Source organism: Dreissena polymorpha, chromosome 2, assembly GCF_020536995.1.
Source record: "Dreissena polymorpha isolate Duluth1 chromosome 2, UMN_Dpol_1.0, whole genome shotgun sequence".
Taxonomy (NCBI): Eukaryota; Metazoa; Mollusca; class Bivalvia; order Myida; family Dreissenidae; genus Dreissena; species Dreissena polymorpha.
Window position 1 is genome coordinate 111,196,306 of NC_068356.1, and position 19,344 is coordinate 111,215,649.

The 19,344-nt window shown below is 32.3% G+C and overlaps 1 protein-coding gene across 1 annotated transcript in view; it reads right to left on the bottom strand.

Moving 5' to 3' along the window:
- The window catches only part of LOC127868514 (voltage-dependent T-type calcium channel subunit alpha-1G-like), a 39,974-nt gene extending 37,502 nt beyond the window's left edge, over nt 1–2,472 (bottom strand). Inside the window, 2 exon segments of the mRNA XM_052410359.1 lie at nt 792–815; nt 2,234–2,472. Of these exon segments, the coding sequence (XP_052266319.1) occupies nt 792–815; nt 2,234–2,460 (251 nt within the window). The 5' untranslated portion in view covers nt 2,461–2,472.
- Between the last annotated feature and the right edge of the window lie 16,872 nt (nt 2,473–19,344).

Here is a 19,344-nt window from a genome sequence, read left to right on the forward strand (position 1 = left end):
AGTTGAACAAACCGTTCTTTTAGAAATTGTCTTCAGGTTTCACTGAGAAGCTTTATGGATATTGATCCAGCTCCAAAATACAATGCTGGCAACTGATTTGTTTTCTGTTAACGATTGTTTTGTATTTATCTCAACCAAATCACAACATAATAGCAATACCTTTTACAAACACTGATTATTTTACATGCGAAGAAACGTTCTCGTTGATCATGGCTTTCAAGCAACATGCAATGTTTACAATGTTAACATGCTCAACTTTGTTGATTTTCTTTTAGGCGTTTTTACCACTTTGCGAATGTCTTGAGGTACACTTATTAATCCCGATACCACAAAATACCCTCACAATTAAAATAAACACATTACAATATATGGTTATATATAAGGTTATGCAAATCATATACTGTTACTCAGTGAACATGCAAAGGGTATTTACAAATGTTGACAACTTGATATTGACAAATGTAAGTTGGCTTGATATTGTGATGTTAGCGTGTATTAACCAAGAATACAGTATCAAAGTGACAGTGTTTTTAAAATATTTGCTTAAATACATGTATGTGTACTTAATATGTTAACAATGTGAGAAAAAGTATTTAAATAATAATATAAAACAGAAAAACAACTTCTTTGTTTTTTTTTTAAATATCTAAAAAGTATTTAGAATACAGCCAAGAAAATAAAAATAATAATTACCAAAAACAAATTAAACGGTAATTTATTGTAATTCTTCGTATCCACAAAAGTCCATGCAAACACAACAGTTCTAGATGTAAAATGAAAATTCATCTTACTTGTTTACTACGTAGTCAACAAATCTTTAGAGCATGAAATGCATAGAAAGCGTCATTGAATTAAACAACTCCAAACAAATTTGCGTAACGCGTTAAACGATAAGGCTATGAACTAACAAATCAGGGTTTGTAAATAGTTCAGAACAAACGCAGTTGGATACAACTCTCTACACATTGTTGCTGTAGAAGTCTAAAACTAAGATTACACTGGGTGCAGAATATTTTATCAAAACACTTCATAATTGAACATACAACATATATTTATACAAGGCAGATAAATTCACTAAAGTGCTGTTTGGAACTTGTAAAAGCCGTAAAACTACATCGATATAAAACGTTTTGAACACTACATACTACTATGGTATGAAGGAAACGAAAAACTTCACTAGAAAGCGCACCAAAGGCTGACATTTGATGTTAGCAGCGCATGGAAGATTGAGGAGCAACAACAAAATCTTGAATGGCAGTAGGATAGGAACTAAGCGAAAAAGTGTTAAAATAAGGTAATGGTTTGCTAGCATGCACATAAATTTTAAAAACACACACGGATGGTATTGAACGACAATGAATGGCAATGGAAGTTTACAACTAGGCTATTTCGAGAAAACTAATGTCGAAATCGCAACACTGTTATGCTAATCTATGTATATGCAACAATATTAGTTAAAAAAGCAACAATCTATATTTTAAGTTAATAAATCTTTTGCCAGCGTAGTATTTTGAAGCATACCTTTGACGCATTTTGATAACATATTCTGCATCCATTTAATACAAACAAATGTTCATCTGACGTTAACACATTAAGCGCAACAAAAATGCATATCTAACTATGTTCTTATTTTCTAAAGAATATAATGTTAACATAATTTATATTCTTAAAACACCACGCGCAATTAATGAAGGGCTGATTGGCTTATTAAGATGTTAGATAATTATGCCCCGATGGCTTAACATGGCATTCGTATGTACTGGATTGGATGTATATGTAATAGTCATTTTTGCTAACGGTCAATGGATGTAATCGTCAATCATTCAAAACATGTATCATATTAAATTAAAACATAATTATAATTTTCCTATTTCTAATATAATAATTAAAAATATATATATTATTATTCATTTTTTACTGTTTTTATTATTATTATTGTTATTAGTATTGGTATCAGTATAAGATGTATTAGTATTTTAAGTATTATAAGCATTTAAAGTATCATTATTATTAGTAGTATTATTAACAGTACTAACAGTATTAATACTAAAAAATAACAACAATAATTATGATGATATTATATTATTAATAATAATAATTCTTAATAATAATAATTCTTAATAATAATAATAATAATAATAATTATAATAATAATAATAATAATAATAATAATAATAATAATAATAATGATAATAATGATAATAATGATAATAATAACAATCACACTTCTTACCCGGCTATAACAATGAACATGTCCAGCCTGTTCCAGGTATCGGCTAGATAGGTGAGCTCTCCCCAGAAACCCATGGCGATGACTTTGATGATCATTTCGATAGCGAAGAAGGCGAAGATGACGTGGTCAAAGTTTGCGAGAACCTTGCATCGGACGGTGTCACACATCTGATCATTGCAGGGCTGATACATGCCAAGCGTGACGCAGTTCAGAATGATCACGAGCATGCTGATCCGCTCGAAACCAGTGGGGAAAAGTTAAGGAACAATTTAGACAGGGACACAATTTCGCTTATAGACATATGGCATATACCCCAATATCAATGAATGTGCTTCACTTGTAAATAAACGTTAACATTTAGAAGTTAGCTTTAATCAAATATTGAAGTTTTATAAATGGAGTCATATTGAATGCTCTAAAATCTTGTTGAAAGTCAATAAAACAACGATATATGGCTATTTTTTTAATTTTATGTTCGAATATGTATTCATATTCTAAAAGCTTATTACAAAACATAGTTTAGGAAGTAAGCGATATTGCTATTTACGACGATTGGTAGCAATACGGTTAACGTTATTATTTTTATCAGCTTGATTAAGTTAAACTCTCACGAATGTCAGCTTAGTCGAACTACAAAGCGGCCCCAAAGGAATCCGATGTAACATCATTGCCGCGCTCTTTGCGATGTACAAGTACAGTCTCCATGAAATGCTCGATAGCAATTCTGAGAAGGCAAATAGTTGTGTTAAGTAAATTGTTTCCTTTTTTATTGATATTATAATTAAAATTGTGTTCTCTGAACGAAATATTATTTCGCAAGCAACCAGACCAACTGTTAAGGCTACGTCAGGTTCGTGGTAAGTGTATACAGATTTATTTATTTTTATCAGATTTATATAGCTCCCTTTTCATACAGTATGTGTGTTCAAAGGCGCTTTACATTTACATTTAATCAAATTCATAACTCGCATTTTTGTTTATTATAATACATATTTGAAATGCAAATAAAACATTAAAAACTGCATAGTATGGTCAATATGTATCCAATACGAAGAGTAGTTAGGAATAATAAATCGGCATTATATAGTCTATCGATGTTATATAGTCTATCGATGTCATCTTTGTCAACTAAAAATCGGCAAGCTGAATATGTGTCAGCAGCTTTTAAAGAAAATGATTACGCTGCGTCAGATTTACAGGTTCAATAACTTTATACTGTTTTAAGTTTATGTTTAGTATTAGAATAAGTAAAGAAAAAGTAACTTTTCATAAACAAACAACAACGTGTCTACAATAGCATATAATGACCGTCTTAAATGTATGAAAGCTTGTATACCAAATAGCATCAACATGCTACTGCATAAAACATACTCCATATGTGTTCTAAGTAATTAGTGGAACCGTTCATATTCTTTTCTAATCGATTGGTCGCTTAGTTCAAGGAGAGGTCACTGCAGCTATTTTGTCCGGAGAGTCTACAACATCTCCACGTCTGTCATTGTGCCTGGAGCCATCGCATTACTAGGAAGAGAAGAAGAGAAGCGACATTGTTTACCAATGCCATTCAATGCAGTGTCCTGGCAAGATCATTATTGTTTACAAACAACACGAACAGCTGTTATTAATGAATACAATGTGATATTATCAGGTAATATAGTTCACGCGTCTTTCTTAATTTGAGATCAAAATACCGTGGTATTATTTAGTTTGTATCCAAAGCGCATAACACATGTGAAGGATAAATTGGAATAAAAGGCAAACAAAGGCTAAACTGTTTAAACATATATGTTTGTTAATGTTTTCAAACAACTATTGCAATTATTAAGCTCAGCAATTAAAAAACATGGTATTACCACTTTTCCATTTTTATTAAACTTCAACTAAGGTTATATAATAAGATGTTACAATGGCCAAATTACAAATGCCCGTTTTCCGCCAAAACACATATCTCGTAATGTAAAAGCTTGTAAAACAAGACTGGTCGTGTTTGATTGATACGCTTTATGATTAATTATCTTTATCTACATCATCTTAACGTCATGTCACCGACAGAAACAGAAAATAACTCGATTTCTGAGCCTACAATCCTCAATGAATATGGAACGAAACATGTGACCTTCATTTAAGTATCAATCTGATTTTGTCCTCTTAGTCAGCAGTTTTACGTACACTATAACGAATGTCCGGTTTGTTCGCAATTAAGGGACAATAACACGTCGATCCCAAAAATCTTTAGAAATTGTTCCTTTCTTATTGTCACCAAACCGAATAAAAATGATTGAAATCGGAAAAAGATATCTCTCGATTTAATAATGAAATGATATATTGAATATACTTAAAATCATTGCTATTGGTAAAACACATATGTTAAGGACCTATGTGCTTAACCGGAAACATAATATTTGGATATAGGTGTGATTGGTGATTTTGTGTTGTGTTGTAGTTATTGTTACTTCCTTGAGACTGGGTAGACGTAGATCAAATCGTCTTTAATAAAGAATGATCAAAACAGAAGGCGCCAAGCACTAGTTCTTTCCTCGAATAAACACTGATGTTCTCTACAAGCCTTAGGTTTATAAGCCTCAGATCTAAACTCAAATTCTAAAAAAACTAAAATGCACGAATATTGCGAAGATTAGATAGGCGACAAAGATTATATAATGTATACATATGAAAACGCGAGAAATCTTGGTTACAGACAGAATATCGAAAGTTGACAAACAGACATTAAAACAACAATTACTAGAGCACTATACCCGGCTTTGTACTGTATCCCTATTGCAACAAATGTGCGCAGGTTGCGAACGCGTTTTTTGGATTGTTTTATTGAAGGCAAAATGGACATCATTTGCGTCATTGAAACTGTATATAGAAACTTTCATGTATACCAGGCTAATTAGAGTCATACGTTTTAATCCAATCGTTCAGTGTGATAACCTTGCGGCTTCAGAGTCTGCCATTACAGCACATACATGTACGTGCACAAATGTAGCATTTTAAAGTCTCTGTTAGCAGTTGCTGAAACAAAATCAATCGAGCTCTAATATGGCATCGTGCTGTAATATCACGTTGAATACCTTATGATGTCAATGCTTTTTGACATTCGCTTAGAAAGGTATTATTTATCTTAACTGTATACTCGTTTGCTGTTATAGTAATCTGAAATGAACATAGGGTAAAACTGCTGTACAGAATAAAAAGGTCTTATATAATATTGATTCATTACCATTGACGTCAAACATGATGACTTCAAAAACAATTAATACAATCACAGAAATAAAATATGCAGATCTACATAAATGAGGATAACACATACAGAAACAAATGACGCTTTATAACAGGTGATATTTAAGACACATGTGTGGTATAAATCAATGGCAGTGCGAAATAGCTCAGATACGCTAATGAAGGGCATCAGGTACACAAATTGAATGTATAGGTGACCTCGGACTTATACGTGATGGAGGTGGATAGCGTTGCCGCAGCAAATTTCTTTACTGAAAATTAATTTCATCTTATAATATTTTGCTTTGGTACGAATTTCTGATAATGTTTCTTAAAACTTGTGTTGTTTTATAGTATCTAAAATCTACGTTGATTTGAATACTATATTGATTTGCGCTTAAAAATAGTTTTAATCATTTCTAGTAAATATTAAGTAAATCAGCACAAACTATGATGATTTTGAATTATTATTATTCTTTCATCTTACAAAATAACATTACAATCAGCTCGTTTTCAGGGTGTCTTGGAAAATATTAAAAGGGAGAGAAACCAAAATACGAAGCAAAAGTAATACAATAAAATACTCAAGGAATTAAATGTTTGTTAGAAAGGTACGAATCAGTTTATGTCAATTTTTATATGACTGTCTAATATTGTTTAGGAAATCGTCCACTTTCCTCAATACAGGATATTATTTTGGCTACTATGAATTGTAATGAAACGTTTTACATTAATTACTTCAAATAAGATGTTATAATCAAAATATCATTTTGTTTAACTTAATAAGAAAATCATGGTCATTAATAGTCAGTGGCATTTTACGTCTTCAAACATAAAGAAATGTTTATGCTCATAATGTTTGAGCAAATCCAAGGCCATCATATCTGAATGAGCATATCAAGATAACTTGTCGAAATAATAGTTCCTATTGTGATACATTCCTGGCATTTTAGATTTTCTTACAAGAAACCGTGAATGTTGTCTCAGATATAATAGATTTATGAATCTGTATCTCAAATATATATTTCTGACTGTGCGTTTTATCGTATACTTATCATGATAAGCTTTGATGTAGTTTCTGTATCAGAACACAACATCTGATAATTTTTCTTCAGAAGATAATACACCACGGTGATACAAAATACGAAAATAACTTTAATACTTAAACAAGTTTTTCTCTTTGGTATTAAAATTGTAGTTCAATAATGCTTTATGTACAATTAGAAATTTAGATTACACAAACACGTTTTGTTTTCTATTCGCTTTCATTTCACTTTCTCGGGGATTCCGAATGGAAGATAACCAAAATCTGTGTTACATTATAATATTACCGTTGTTGAATCAACTTACACTTATTTTCGTATTGAATCTCTTACATTTAAAAAAAGAAAATAATAGTTTTCTTGATTATGAACAGTATTAAGTTAGAAATCGCAAATTGTATCCTTTTATGAGAAAGACAAGCTAGACAATGATTTTTGTATTTGATGTTTAGCTAGCAATTATAATACCATTGATCAGAACACATACTTAATTAATATAATAGTTAATCTATCTAGATATGAAATTATGAGATCCTTGTACCATTTGCATGTATTAGTAGTAAAATATATTATCAAGTATCGCCTGTTTTCCGAAAATATCATTTACCATGTTTCAGTTAGGGTTTGTTTATAATTTTTCTCCTTAAATGCATATTTACTCATACGATTACATTTAGAATAAAGACAAATTTTCTATAAAATAATCAAAATGAAGCGACTTTTCGAGGTCGCATTCGTCATCTTATGACATTTCCTTTGCAGACCAAAATATGATATATATTTAATTACGAATCGCTTCAGATTACATATGTCAATTATGGCAGTGCACTTTTAAGTTACAAAACAAACAGCTACCCAATAATATGTCAAAACACCATGAAAGTCAGCAAATCGACCGTATCATCACAATAAATCGTAAGGTTCAGTTTTTTGCAAGAAGCCATCATAGCATTTTTCGCAGCAAGCACGCCTGGTGAAAATTGCTTCTCCAATGTGACGGCGATTACCCTGTCGCAGGCAGATATGTTGCTAAGTAACAAATTGCGAGCCTCAGGTGACTTCTGCTGAAATTGTACCAGAATCAAGGGTGTCGTTTCATGTTGTGTTTTTCCAGATTGCGGGGGTTGTTCAAACCACCTTAAGCCATTCAACAAAGTGCAATTCAGACGCATTCATGTATTATAACGGTATAAATTCGTGTTTCATCATTATGAGTGTATGACAGTTACCAGATACGACGCAAGCGGTGAGAGTAATTAGGTGAAGTAATTCAAAAATGGTTGGCGTCTGTTATACTATCTTTCTGAGAATTCAACTAAATTATAAAACGAGGCCAATGTCACGTTAGCTTCTAAAATACGATTACATATCACCATACATTTTTGTTTTGGTGATTGTGTTGTTGGTTTGTTTGTTTTATTTTGATTAACACAAACAAAGATAACATCTTAAAGTCATCGTGCTTTTTACAATTGAATATACATCATTTTATAATATACACTCTGGAAACGTCTTTCAATGGGCTTTGTGGGGAAATATTACTCACAAGTCATAGACTAAAGTATGACTTAAACGGCCAGTGGTAATTATCACATTTGATTAAATGTCAAACAAAGTGCAATTGCTATTCAACGTCTGATAAAAAACCAGCAAATTACAAGACATAGTTTGCTTTCTGAGGTAGTGTCAACATATAATACAGGGTTATTTACCCTATCCTGCAGAACTTATTATCGGTTCCAATCCCAGTCCGATTTCTTTTTATTTTTCCCAATCTACAAAGAACAAATATAGTGCAATAAGGCTCTTTCTGTTCTTCCATTGTTCATGTTCAGTTTCACTGATTGATTGCCGTGAATATCGCGCCACAGCTAAACCTCCTATACATTGATCTCAACTGGGCATTTAAACAAAATGACGTTTGAAGCCCAAATGACAGACCTGTGCCGGGTTATTAATGGCTTTCAGATTTTTGGTTTAGATTATTTGATTAATTACTTCACGCTTTAACTTCCCTTTATTGTTCCAGTGTCTGTTTACCTAATGGAAATATATATTATTTGAATATATGATTTAATGATTATCTATTGAAATTTAAACACGAATTAAAGACTTTAACATTATAAGATTAACAGATACATCGTTAAAGACTTCCTTACAAGTTTGTATGAAGTTCATTTATTTAAAAAAAATTACGTCGTGTGCATTTATAATGCACGTGTAACTGTACAAGAAACTGTAAATAGTCCCTTTTTACAATAGAATTGCAACTTTGTCAAACTGTCCATGATAAATGATGCATTAATTGTTTAAGTTCACAGACTGGTACATGGAGCATATTATCTAAATATTCTAATCAATCCATTAAAATTGTGACTAAAATATGTTCTAACAGTGTATCGCATTTTTTTAATAAAAAAACCCCATCTTGCAACACAAAGTAATACAAAAATGTGCACATTTTGTGAAACGCTCAATACAATAGTTTTATGTAAGTTTGACATCTTATACATTTTACAGCTTTATGATTTGGTTAATATACATGAACATATTCATTATTAATTAATCAATTTAGTCGTTTTCACGCTTATTGTTTTCGCCTAAAATGAACAGTTTTACGAGTATGATATACTTTAAATTGCAATGTGACATTTTCCAAAATGGAGGAAAATAGCCTGGTAATTTGATTTCAACATCAAATAATTCCAGACATGATACATTCATGGCAGTCTCTCTTAATCAATATACAGTCGTATTTGCAGAGAAATTGTTCATTTCGCGGTATTTAATATCCGTAATTATCAACTGTTACATGATCGGATTTAAAAGCTACTTTTCGTGAGACTCTTTGTCGTATTAATCGACAATGGAGATGTTATGGTCATAAATAAATTGCATTGGATATAGTTTAGGTCTGACAGAAGTCAACGCAGATGCATTATGCAAAGCATTTCCAGTACAGTAGCAATGCCGTAAGGAAGTACACATGTAATTACCAAAGGTTTAAATTTGAAAAACAATCTCAAAATCGTCTGTCAAATCGGTTAGCACATAACAATGTGCATACATTAGAACATGTTTATTGACAATTCCTAAGCTTTGCACGAAAATGTCAAACTATTTAATGGCTAAGGTTACTGCCATAACTTTGCATGGAATAAACAGAGAATTGAGTGCCACAAAGTCAATTTCAAGGCTGACATAACTTTTTGAGACCCTTATGATGCCTGCGGTAGACTTATAAAAACACAGAACAACATAAATCTGTGCATTGATATTTACCACAAAGAAGAGGTTATATAATACCGCCTATAGAATATAAACGTTACTGTTAAATTAAAATGATATTTTGTATACTATACCATACACAAGTTTGTTCCAATCAATTTGTAAGTTTCAATAGAAATATTATAGAAACTATAAAACGTATCTGCAGATCACATTATTTACCAAATCAGATGGATCGCACATAAAATAATAACTGGAATTAACTTTGAAATTAAATGGTAAAATATTCAAAACCGCGGCACAAAGCTTGGTACGAGCTGTTGTTATGGAAGAAAAAATCATTTGCTAATTACGTTTCATATTCCAGACTATTCCTTTTACTTCTATCGATTTTATAACAAACATGAAACATCTTTTGACATCTGAAAATTCATTTGTTTCTATACAATTTAGTACCATCTTTATCCAATTTAAAGATTCCTAATTCGGAAATAAGCGCAGTGGGTTTAACTTGCCTGCAAACTGTGCGTTATATATATTAATAACATGTACCTCGCATACTGTTTTTTTAGATTGTTATGCTAATATATTGTTTTGAATCGAGTAGCGTATTTGCAAAAAACATCGTACATGTATGATTCAAGTAATGCTGATGCAAGTACAAATCAGTTGAAAGCGGAGGGCATCGCTATAATCTGTTTTTTCTTTGCCCATCTTATCAAGAATAACAACATAAGACAGGGTTTGCATAGGCTTCATTTGATAGCAGTTTACCTAAGAAGCATTTTTATGGAACAACACCGGAACCACGAAGTGCCATTATTTCATATTGGTAATACAATGTCACAGTTTTATCAGAAAAGCCCCCATATTCTGGAAGGTATCACGTTAATAAAATAAATATTTACGTAGTAGAAAGAAGCCGCATTGGTTTATTTACGTCTCAGCTTTGCCTTGGAAAGCCGATGAAAACCAATTGCAAATTACTCTAAATGTTCACATTATTACCGTCTTGGGTATGAAGAGCTTTACCTGTTTGTTGATAATGTTGCTGTTATCAATGTGGTTTTGGCATTGCTTAAGTGTTTTTGAAATTTCAAATATTTCAACTGAAGTATTAAACTAATACAAACAATTAATCAAATATAAATAATTAACAAAATATCAAACAGCCTGGGCTATGTGCTTTTCTGAGGATATGTTTGTAATACTGAACTACATAACACAGCACCATGAGAATGACTACTGTAATGATTAATTGAATTTCTTTGTGAAATATACCAGGTGTTTTTATTCAATATTATACATATTTCGTTTCAAGTCAATGTCATACATCAATGTCCACAAGCATAATTTACGAACCTTTTTATTTCAATGTGCATGTTATGTTTGACAATTATTTGACCCGTATACCAAATTAAATGCAACTTCTACCAGCACCCTAATACCGGGTACTTTATAAAACGCATTATACTCTACCCATAATTTATATAAATCATGAGCTGCTACCATTTTCCACAAATTAAAAATCTTATGTTTTCAAAGTGATATACCAACTGTCTATACGTCATGTCCTCACATCAGAGTATTGACACAATTTAACCAACCGCGGTTTCCAAACATCCCCACGTCTTGATGTATCAAATTTCTTATTACCATCATTGGAAGCCAGATCCTCGATTTCACCATAGAAAACAATTTATGCAAAAATCTATTGACAGTGATTTTGGCGCTGTGCAGTTTGACAACACATGCAATCCAACGTCAACAATACTTCAAATGACTTTTTTATCTGGACATTTTTTATAATCCATTATGCAAGTTTTACTTTTGATGAATTAATTTATGATAAATTATCAATTATAAATTAGACAATAATCACTATAGCACGTGCATACTGTGAACTGGGATAGTATTTATTCACGAAAGTTTTTTTCAGATTAAGTAATCGAATACGTATTTAAATGGCTTGTTATTGATATTGAATTCTTTCAAACATATCACTTTTCTACAATAAAAATGCCTGGAAACAATATGTTTTATTAATCACATATATGTAAGAATCTTTGTTGATAACTCGAAAGAACATATCCAGTAGCAGGGCAGGAGACAGAGTTGTTTGTGGCGTATTCAATTCTGCAAACAATGAACTAACATTAAAATAATCCTTTGAAAAGTAACAAACTTTATTATCAGCTAAGAAAAACCCCGGCTTGTGCGAATGGAGAGCTTCTATATAAGCGCACAAGAGATCAATTGCAGAAATGTGCATCTTGCAAAACGCCCTCACACCTACAAGAATGGAAATTGTGGAGTCGTAGCCTTAGAACGGCCAATGCACGGCTTAAGTATTATTTAAATGTTTTTCACGTACATCTGAAGCCAAAACATTTTTACAATATTCTACCACAATGAACTAATATAGCTAATTGTTACAATTTTCAAGGGGGGGGGGGTTCATAACTTCACGACACAGTATATATACATTTTATTTACACACTACGAGAATAAGTATATACACCAATAATGTTTATTTGTTAACTGTTTTCACAATCTTATCTAGGTAAAATCCATTATCTCTCAAACTGCCACCAACTCTCTCTAATACTACTTGTATCTTTACATCTCTACGTTCAATTCTACTCTCCCCCAGCTTCTCACTGAACCTTGCTTTTCATACAAATCTGCCCACCCTCCCATATTTGAATGCGTGGAAAGACACTGATAGGACCTCATTTTAATTGATATTTATTATGGCAACTGTTAAAATATTGAAGCAGGCTTTGCAGAGCAACACATCAGACTAGTCTTTATTATGAAATGATGACCACATGGTATCCTGTTCTGATAACACATGTCCACCATGCCCCGATGGCATCAAACAAAGCAGTCTAAATTGAGTTCAGATATTAAAACTTACAACATAATAATAGGTGCCGCACAAGCGAAAAGGCGCAATATTGTCAGCACAGCACAAACATTTATTGTCTTTGACAAACCTTTCAGAGTTGACTAGACAAAAAATATGATTTGCCACGTATGGCCTACCGAGATTGCAGGGGCGACATCAGCTTTGATATGGGAAGATATATGTGTCTTATATTTTAAAGCTTTTATTAACTCTTAGAAGAAGGAAATAGAGATGAGTTGTTTTAACGGAAGCCTTTTACTTATGTTTTGTTGTATCTTTGCTTCTTGAGAGTCATGATTAAATTAATCATACCTATTAAGTCGATACATCTATTGTATTGTGTCACACCTGTTCTGATTCAGCCGGTTAACTCAAACTGATCGTTGTAATAGAAATGCTCACATTCTTAAAATTGTATTTAACAAAACTTTTTTCTATTCTGTTTCGCGGAGAAAACTCGTGTAATCAACTAATAATATTACATATATTATTTATTAAATATCAACATAAACTTAACCCGGCTCAGCAGTACGTTTATCTGGTTTTACTATCAGGTAACGTTTAACGTTCAGTAACTTTCTATTTCATAACTGAGAAAACGGCATATGGCATATTCAGGTTGTTTTTGCTATCTTCTTATTAGCTTCAGCATCTGATAAGTTTACATCAACTTGAGGTGATTCGGATTTTTGTACTGGATGAATGTTTAAGAATGTCGACAATACGAGTATTGCAATACTCATATGTTGCACCCGTTTAATATGTTGAGCTAAAGAGGTAAAGGGGAAAATAATGTCGAAATAAGCAACATCTTTTGCAGCAAACCATACAAAAACAAAGAACACGTTCATGTTGCTTTTTATTAACCAAAAATAGAGAGCACAAAAACATATAAATTCCAAATATTATCAAAACATTTTTTAAATTTCGGAACCTGTAAAGTTTTGTCTAATACACGTTACAAACTAACACCAAAACATAATACTGTCTTTGAATCTCGGGAAATATTTTCTTTCTAATTATGTGTAAAAGTTTCTATCGTTCTTTCAAATAAAACTTAAGATGGGGTCCCTAATCTCAGACTGACATTTGGAAATCGAAAGCACCTGTCTTCCACCTACCAATAACGTTCTGTGTGTGAGGATTCTACATCCGACGTTCCATAAGGATTACATAGAAAGTCAATTAGCCGAAAAATCGCGCACTGGCAGAACCGAATATCAACAGTTTGCCCGGTTTATTTATTGGTAGACATCGTTCAACCATCAATCACAAGACGACTGCACCGAACAATATTCAAGGTATCTGCTTTCCGAATGAATACTTTTACAGATAGTGATCGGAAATTGAAGGAAATGTTGGGTAACCACTAAGGTATATTGACATCGGCAGCTATGAACACGATTGGGTCGTTGTTATTGTTGTTGTTGTTCCTAGTTATTACAACGGTAAAGAGGTCATTTAGTTCAAAATATACAAGTAGGGTGAAATCAGTTTCATCTCACGATTTCGAGTACACTCGAGAATAACTGAATCTTTTATCATGTTGGTTTTGTGTTGTATGGTATTGTGTGGTGTTCTTGTTCATGGGTGATATTTTTTTTTAAGTATGCGTGCTCTGATCGGAAAAATAGGCATAAACAGTTTTACTGAGGAACCATGTCGTTTACATAATTCATCACAAATGCGAATCTGACATTAGCGGTATCAATAAAATTGCTATATTATGTTAAAAAGCACAATTATCAGCAGCATCCACAACAATACGAGGTCGTTTTTTTGTGTAAAAAAATAAATAAATATAAAACAGACCCCCAACGGAACTGAACACTTTGAGAGATCGCCTTTAGCTGATAGCTGATATACACAAAACACCAATTTCCATTTTGAATAAATATACTATAACACTAATTATATCAGACATCGTATCAACGCTCCATTCGACCATCAGTTTGTACGTTCCTATTCATGTATTACTGAAACATCGAAGTCTTTATTAACATCGATCATTATAGCAGCGAATGTTTTTAATCATCCTAAATCGTCAGATATCCGTATGATCTTAATGAAACAATGACGTTGGTGTTACGAATGTTTTACCGAGGAATTGTTGTTAATTAGACTTTATCGATGTTATCAAAGATTTCCAATATAATCGTGGCAACTCTTTTCCAATATTGACTTGAAATGACCTGTATACTTAAAGGAAAATCATTATTTCAAGATTTAAATGATCAGTGCCCGTAAAGATTCAGACTTGTGTTTCAAAGGATGTGACGTGTGTGGATGAATAAACAAGACATAATATGAACAAGGTTGAATAATAGGCGTAAATTGCTTTTCTTTGGTTTATTTATTAATGAGTGCACAACTTTAACAGCTTTTGACAAATCGCTTGTCATGTTTACGAACTGATCGCTATTTTGAATACGAACATTTGCGTACAAAGTCTTTGTAAATAGTCTGCATAACAAAATCCGTCGTATTTTGGACGCAGGCGGTTTATGTGTTGCCATGTATGACATGGTGAATACAGAAGGATTTTAATGAATTAATATTATCACTCATATCAAAAGTCTTTGTTTGTTCAGATGCAGATTTCATGGAGATTGTATTGTCATTTTTACAGATAAAAGCTCTAAATGAAAATGATTGCTTCCTTTTGTTATCATCAGTCGCTCAAATTTTAAACTATAAAAACTAAAGCTATGCTTTAAAAATGGGACTCGTTTTCATCAATCGTAAACAAATATGTCATCTTTACATTGTCTGTTTCAAGCAAGTGTACGGCAATGTTTTCACAACGTCTTCAAATGAGTCATAATTTGTCTCAGGATTAACATATGAGTTTCCACCTGATTTGTCCTGGAGCTTTATCAATTTATTCGCTGTCTGTTAATGACAAAATATCCGACACAAATCAAACCTTAAAAATTTCTCGTCTGACCTGCTCGTCACAACAGGCTTTAAAAAAAATAGATTCGATACATAAAATAGTATCCATTACAATATCATATTTCCATTCTGTAAATGATGTTGGTTATTTATGTAACAAACCAAGCAATTAAATTAAAAAATGAATGTACCGATGCCTTGAAATGTGCATACTTTCGTATCCTTTATTACAAAACAAACCCCTTGATACTGCGAACATTAAATCACAAGCTACAAATTGGAAGAGAGATGATATTCATTGCGAAAATCAAATTATAAACTCTTTCTATTTCAAGATTTCGTGTTTTTTCTGGATGCGCAAATATTTATTTCTAGAAGCATGGCGTCATTGCTTTAGTCTGCCACTTGTTAAATCAGAAAAGGTACAACTGTGTCCAAAACGTTACTATAATTCCAGCACCGCATGTTTAGCTATGTTGAAAGGTACGTAAATTAGGAACGCATGACATTAAAAAAGTAGACTGCAAATCTTCACCGCTTAGTTATGTTTACGTTTCCTTATAATTGCCCAATAATGTAGTTAGCTTGTCTCTTTTAAAGTATAGTATGCGGACAAATTTACGGAAGGACGCATATATATATACGTCCAATGTGGATTAACTTACACGTTTCATACATTAAATGAAAAATGACAGAGCTAAAAACATAACACGGAATAACCGTTATACTCAGGTCAATACAATCAGGTACGTTCGGTCTCCTACCTTTAAAATGCATGAGATAGTAGTTTGGGACTGAACTTACCATAGATGCTGATGACTTATGTGTGGCCGCTTTTTCTTCTTTCTTCCCCGAACTGGTCGCACCAAGAGGGAGATATAAGTTGACACGTTGGTGAAAGGAAACTGGCCGTGTTTGATAAATGAGCTTTATGATTATTGATCTGTATCTACATCATCTGAACTTAGTATAACAGACATAAGCTGATAATGGAACGATTTCTGAGCCGACAATAAACATGCAAAGTAACATTTGACACACATTACCGTATCAATCTGGTATTTTTCGTATTTGATACATGATTTGAAACGTGTCCAAGATTTTAATATATTCATGAACTAAGGGCGGAATACACACAGAATGAATTTAGCTGGAGTATCGTAAGTGTATAATAATTTATAATAAAAGTATAAACGTTAATGCATAAGCAAGTATAACAATTGATATGACTACTAAAAACACTTTTTGTGATTCCTAATTCTATATAGAGTAAAATTGTCCAGAACAGCAGAAAATTTGTAGAAATTAATATCAACGAATATATTCATCAACTTTAAACGATATCCTCGTATATCGTTAGATGATTTGTTTAAGCTAGCAAAATGTATGTTCGTAATGTCATAAATAACTGTAAATATATATTTCCAAAAGGAAAGAAGGTACTTTAGGAGCATGGAGTGCTTTCGTGGGAAATTGTTTAATAGAAATACATTATTGTTCAATTAGAATTCATATCATATAAACAGTATTCAATATTTTTATGGCGGACCTTTCCTTTGAACAAAAACGACTTTTTCTGGCCTTATACATTATTAACGTATTATTCCAACTGAAATAACACGCACGTTGCAATTAAAAAGCACTTTAAAGTAGAATACAACACTTCGCCAAATGTCATACAAAAGCATTTCCTTTTCCTTGAACTTTCGTTACAACAACACTTTCATTGCAAGGTCACACAACAATCTTTAGTGGTAAAATCATAATATCAAGTATAAAACAACCAATAATTGCAGCAAGTATTAACGTAGGCAACCAAGTAAAGTCAAATGTTGATTTTGTATAGGTTTATGGATTGCTGTCGGTTTAAACTAGGATATTTCCAGGGGTAGATAACTGTGTGGTGATGAAGAAGTATTTTATTTGGATATTGATGTTAATTGTTGTGTTTAGTGTAAAAATGAAATAGACTTTGGTCACATTGGCATGTGGTCCATTGGGTGACTGGGTAAATGTAGATTCAATCCGCGTTGAGTGAGCATTGCTCAAATAAAAAGGGCACAAAGAAGTGTTTGTTCGTTCAACATAAATTGGTTGTCTCATCAAGCGGAGAGAGCTCGGTTAAAATCCTTAAAACAAAAATATTAATATGTATGACAAAGACTTCAGACTAAGACAGTGGTTACTGTATAAGTATAAAAAGACGAGAAAGCATGTTTGTAGAATGCATTGCTACATGTGAATAATACAAATACAAATAATTGCCAAAGAACCATCACTAGAAAGTTATATCCGGCGATGGTTTCCATCTCTCATGAAACAAACGTGCGCAGGTCGTGACCTTGTTTGTTCGTATCTTCAAATGGAAAAATAACAGGACATCATGTGCGTCATTGAAACTGTATATAGAAACATTCATTTCTGCCAAGCTAATTAGAGTCATACGTATTGATCCAGTCGTTCAGAGATTAAGCTAACCTTGCGGCTTCGGAGAAGTCCAATATTGCACATATGTGCATGATAGAAGCATTCAAAGTCTGTGGTAGCAAAGCTGAACTAAAATCAATAAGGTGTTAATATTCCATCTTGTTCCAATCTTAAGTTGAATATCATATGTCAATGCCATTTGTCGTTTGTTTCACAAAAGTCTGATTTATCTTAGCTTATAATCGTATTAAGCGTCTAGTTGACTTATGGAGTAAACGACATTTGAAAATATAATAAAAACACAACAATGTTTGAGAATAATAAGGTTTTATAGAATATATGGAATACATATACATTTATGTATGAGAGATTTCAGGTCATAAAATGATATTTCTTTCAACATATATACAAATAAAAACTAATCAGGAGACAAATTCGAACGCAAATGACGACAAGCCACTGCTGATATGTATACGCATGTGTGGTATCAATTTACACAACGGCGAAACATTGCTTACGTACTATAAAAAAAAGATCAGGTACATTTGATTTTCGAGATTTTCGGTAAATTTCATAAACATGACTCTCCCCATTGGTGCAAAAAGGAACCATGAGACGTTTAATTTTAATGTCTCATGGTACCTTTTTGCAATAATGCGGCTATATGATGGTGGGGATAGTGTTTGTTTCCATAGCCAATCTGCTTAAGAAGACAGTTTCATCTGGGAATATTTTTCGATAAAACTTTCGGAGTCTGTATTTTTTAACTAGTAAAGTACGCTCTTTCGACTATCAGACGGCTTTACACATTAATGCGTTAACGATAATAAGGCATGCTATTTCAATGTTTTGAAGTACGCTTATTACAAACGTTAAATTATCTTATTTTTTCCCAGCTTTTATTTTTTATCATTAGCTTTAGTTGTGTATTTTGTCGCTTGAGAACCTTCAATTTTATACCTGACCATTACTGGAGAATCGACTATCCTTTCAACCAATTTAAATGCCGTATAGTTTGAATTAAGCGGGACAATGCGATTACCTTCAATCACAGTAATGTTTTGTGTAGACTTAAGTCGCTGAAATCAATATTCTGAAACTTTAAATGCAATTAACAAGGAAAGCCAATTATGTATTACTTGTTTCATTCGTCAAAGTATCATGTCCATGTAAATGACTGTCTACGAAAGACAGAAGAAAGCAATCGGTATACGGAGCAAAGTAAAAAACAGTAAAACATAGTAAAGCGTAACAGTTCAATGGATGTAAGAAATGTAAGCATCTATGTTAAATATTATATGTGTATTGGTCTCTTTCCTTATATACAGTTGAAGATTTCAACAAAATGACAATTTCAAATAGGTTTAATTATAAAAAAAATT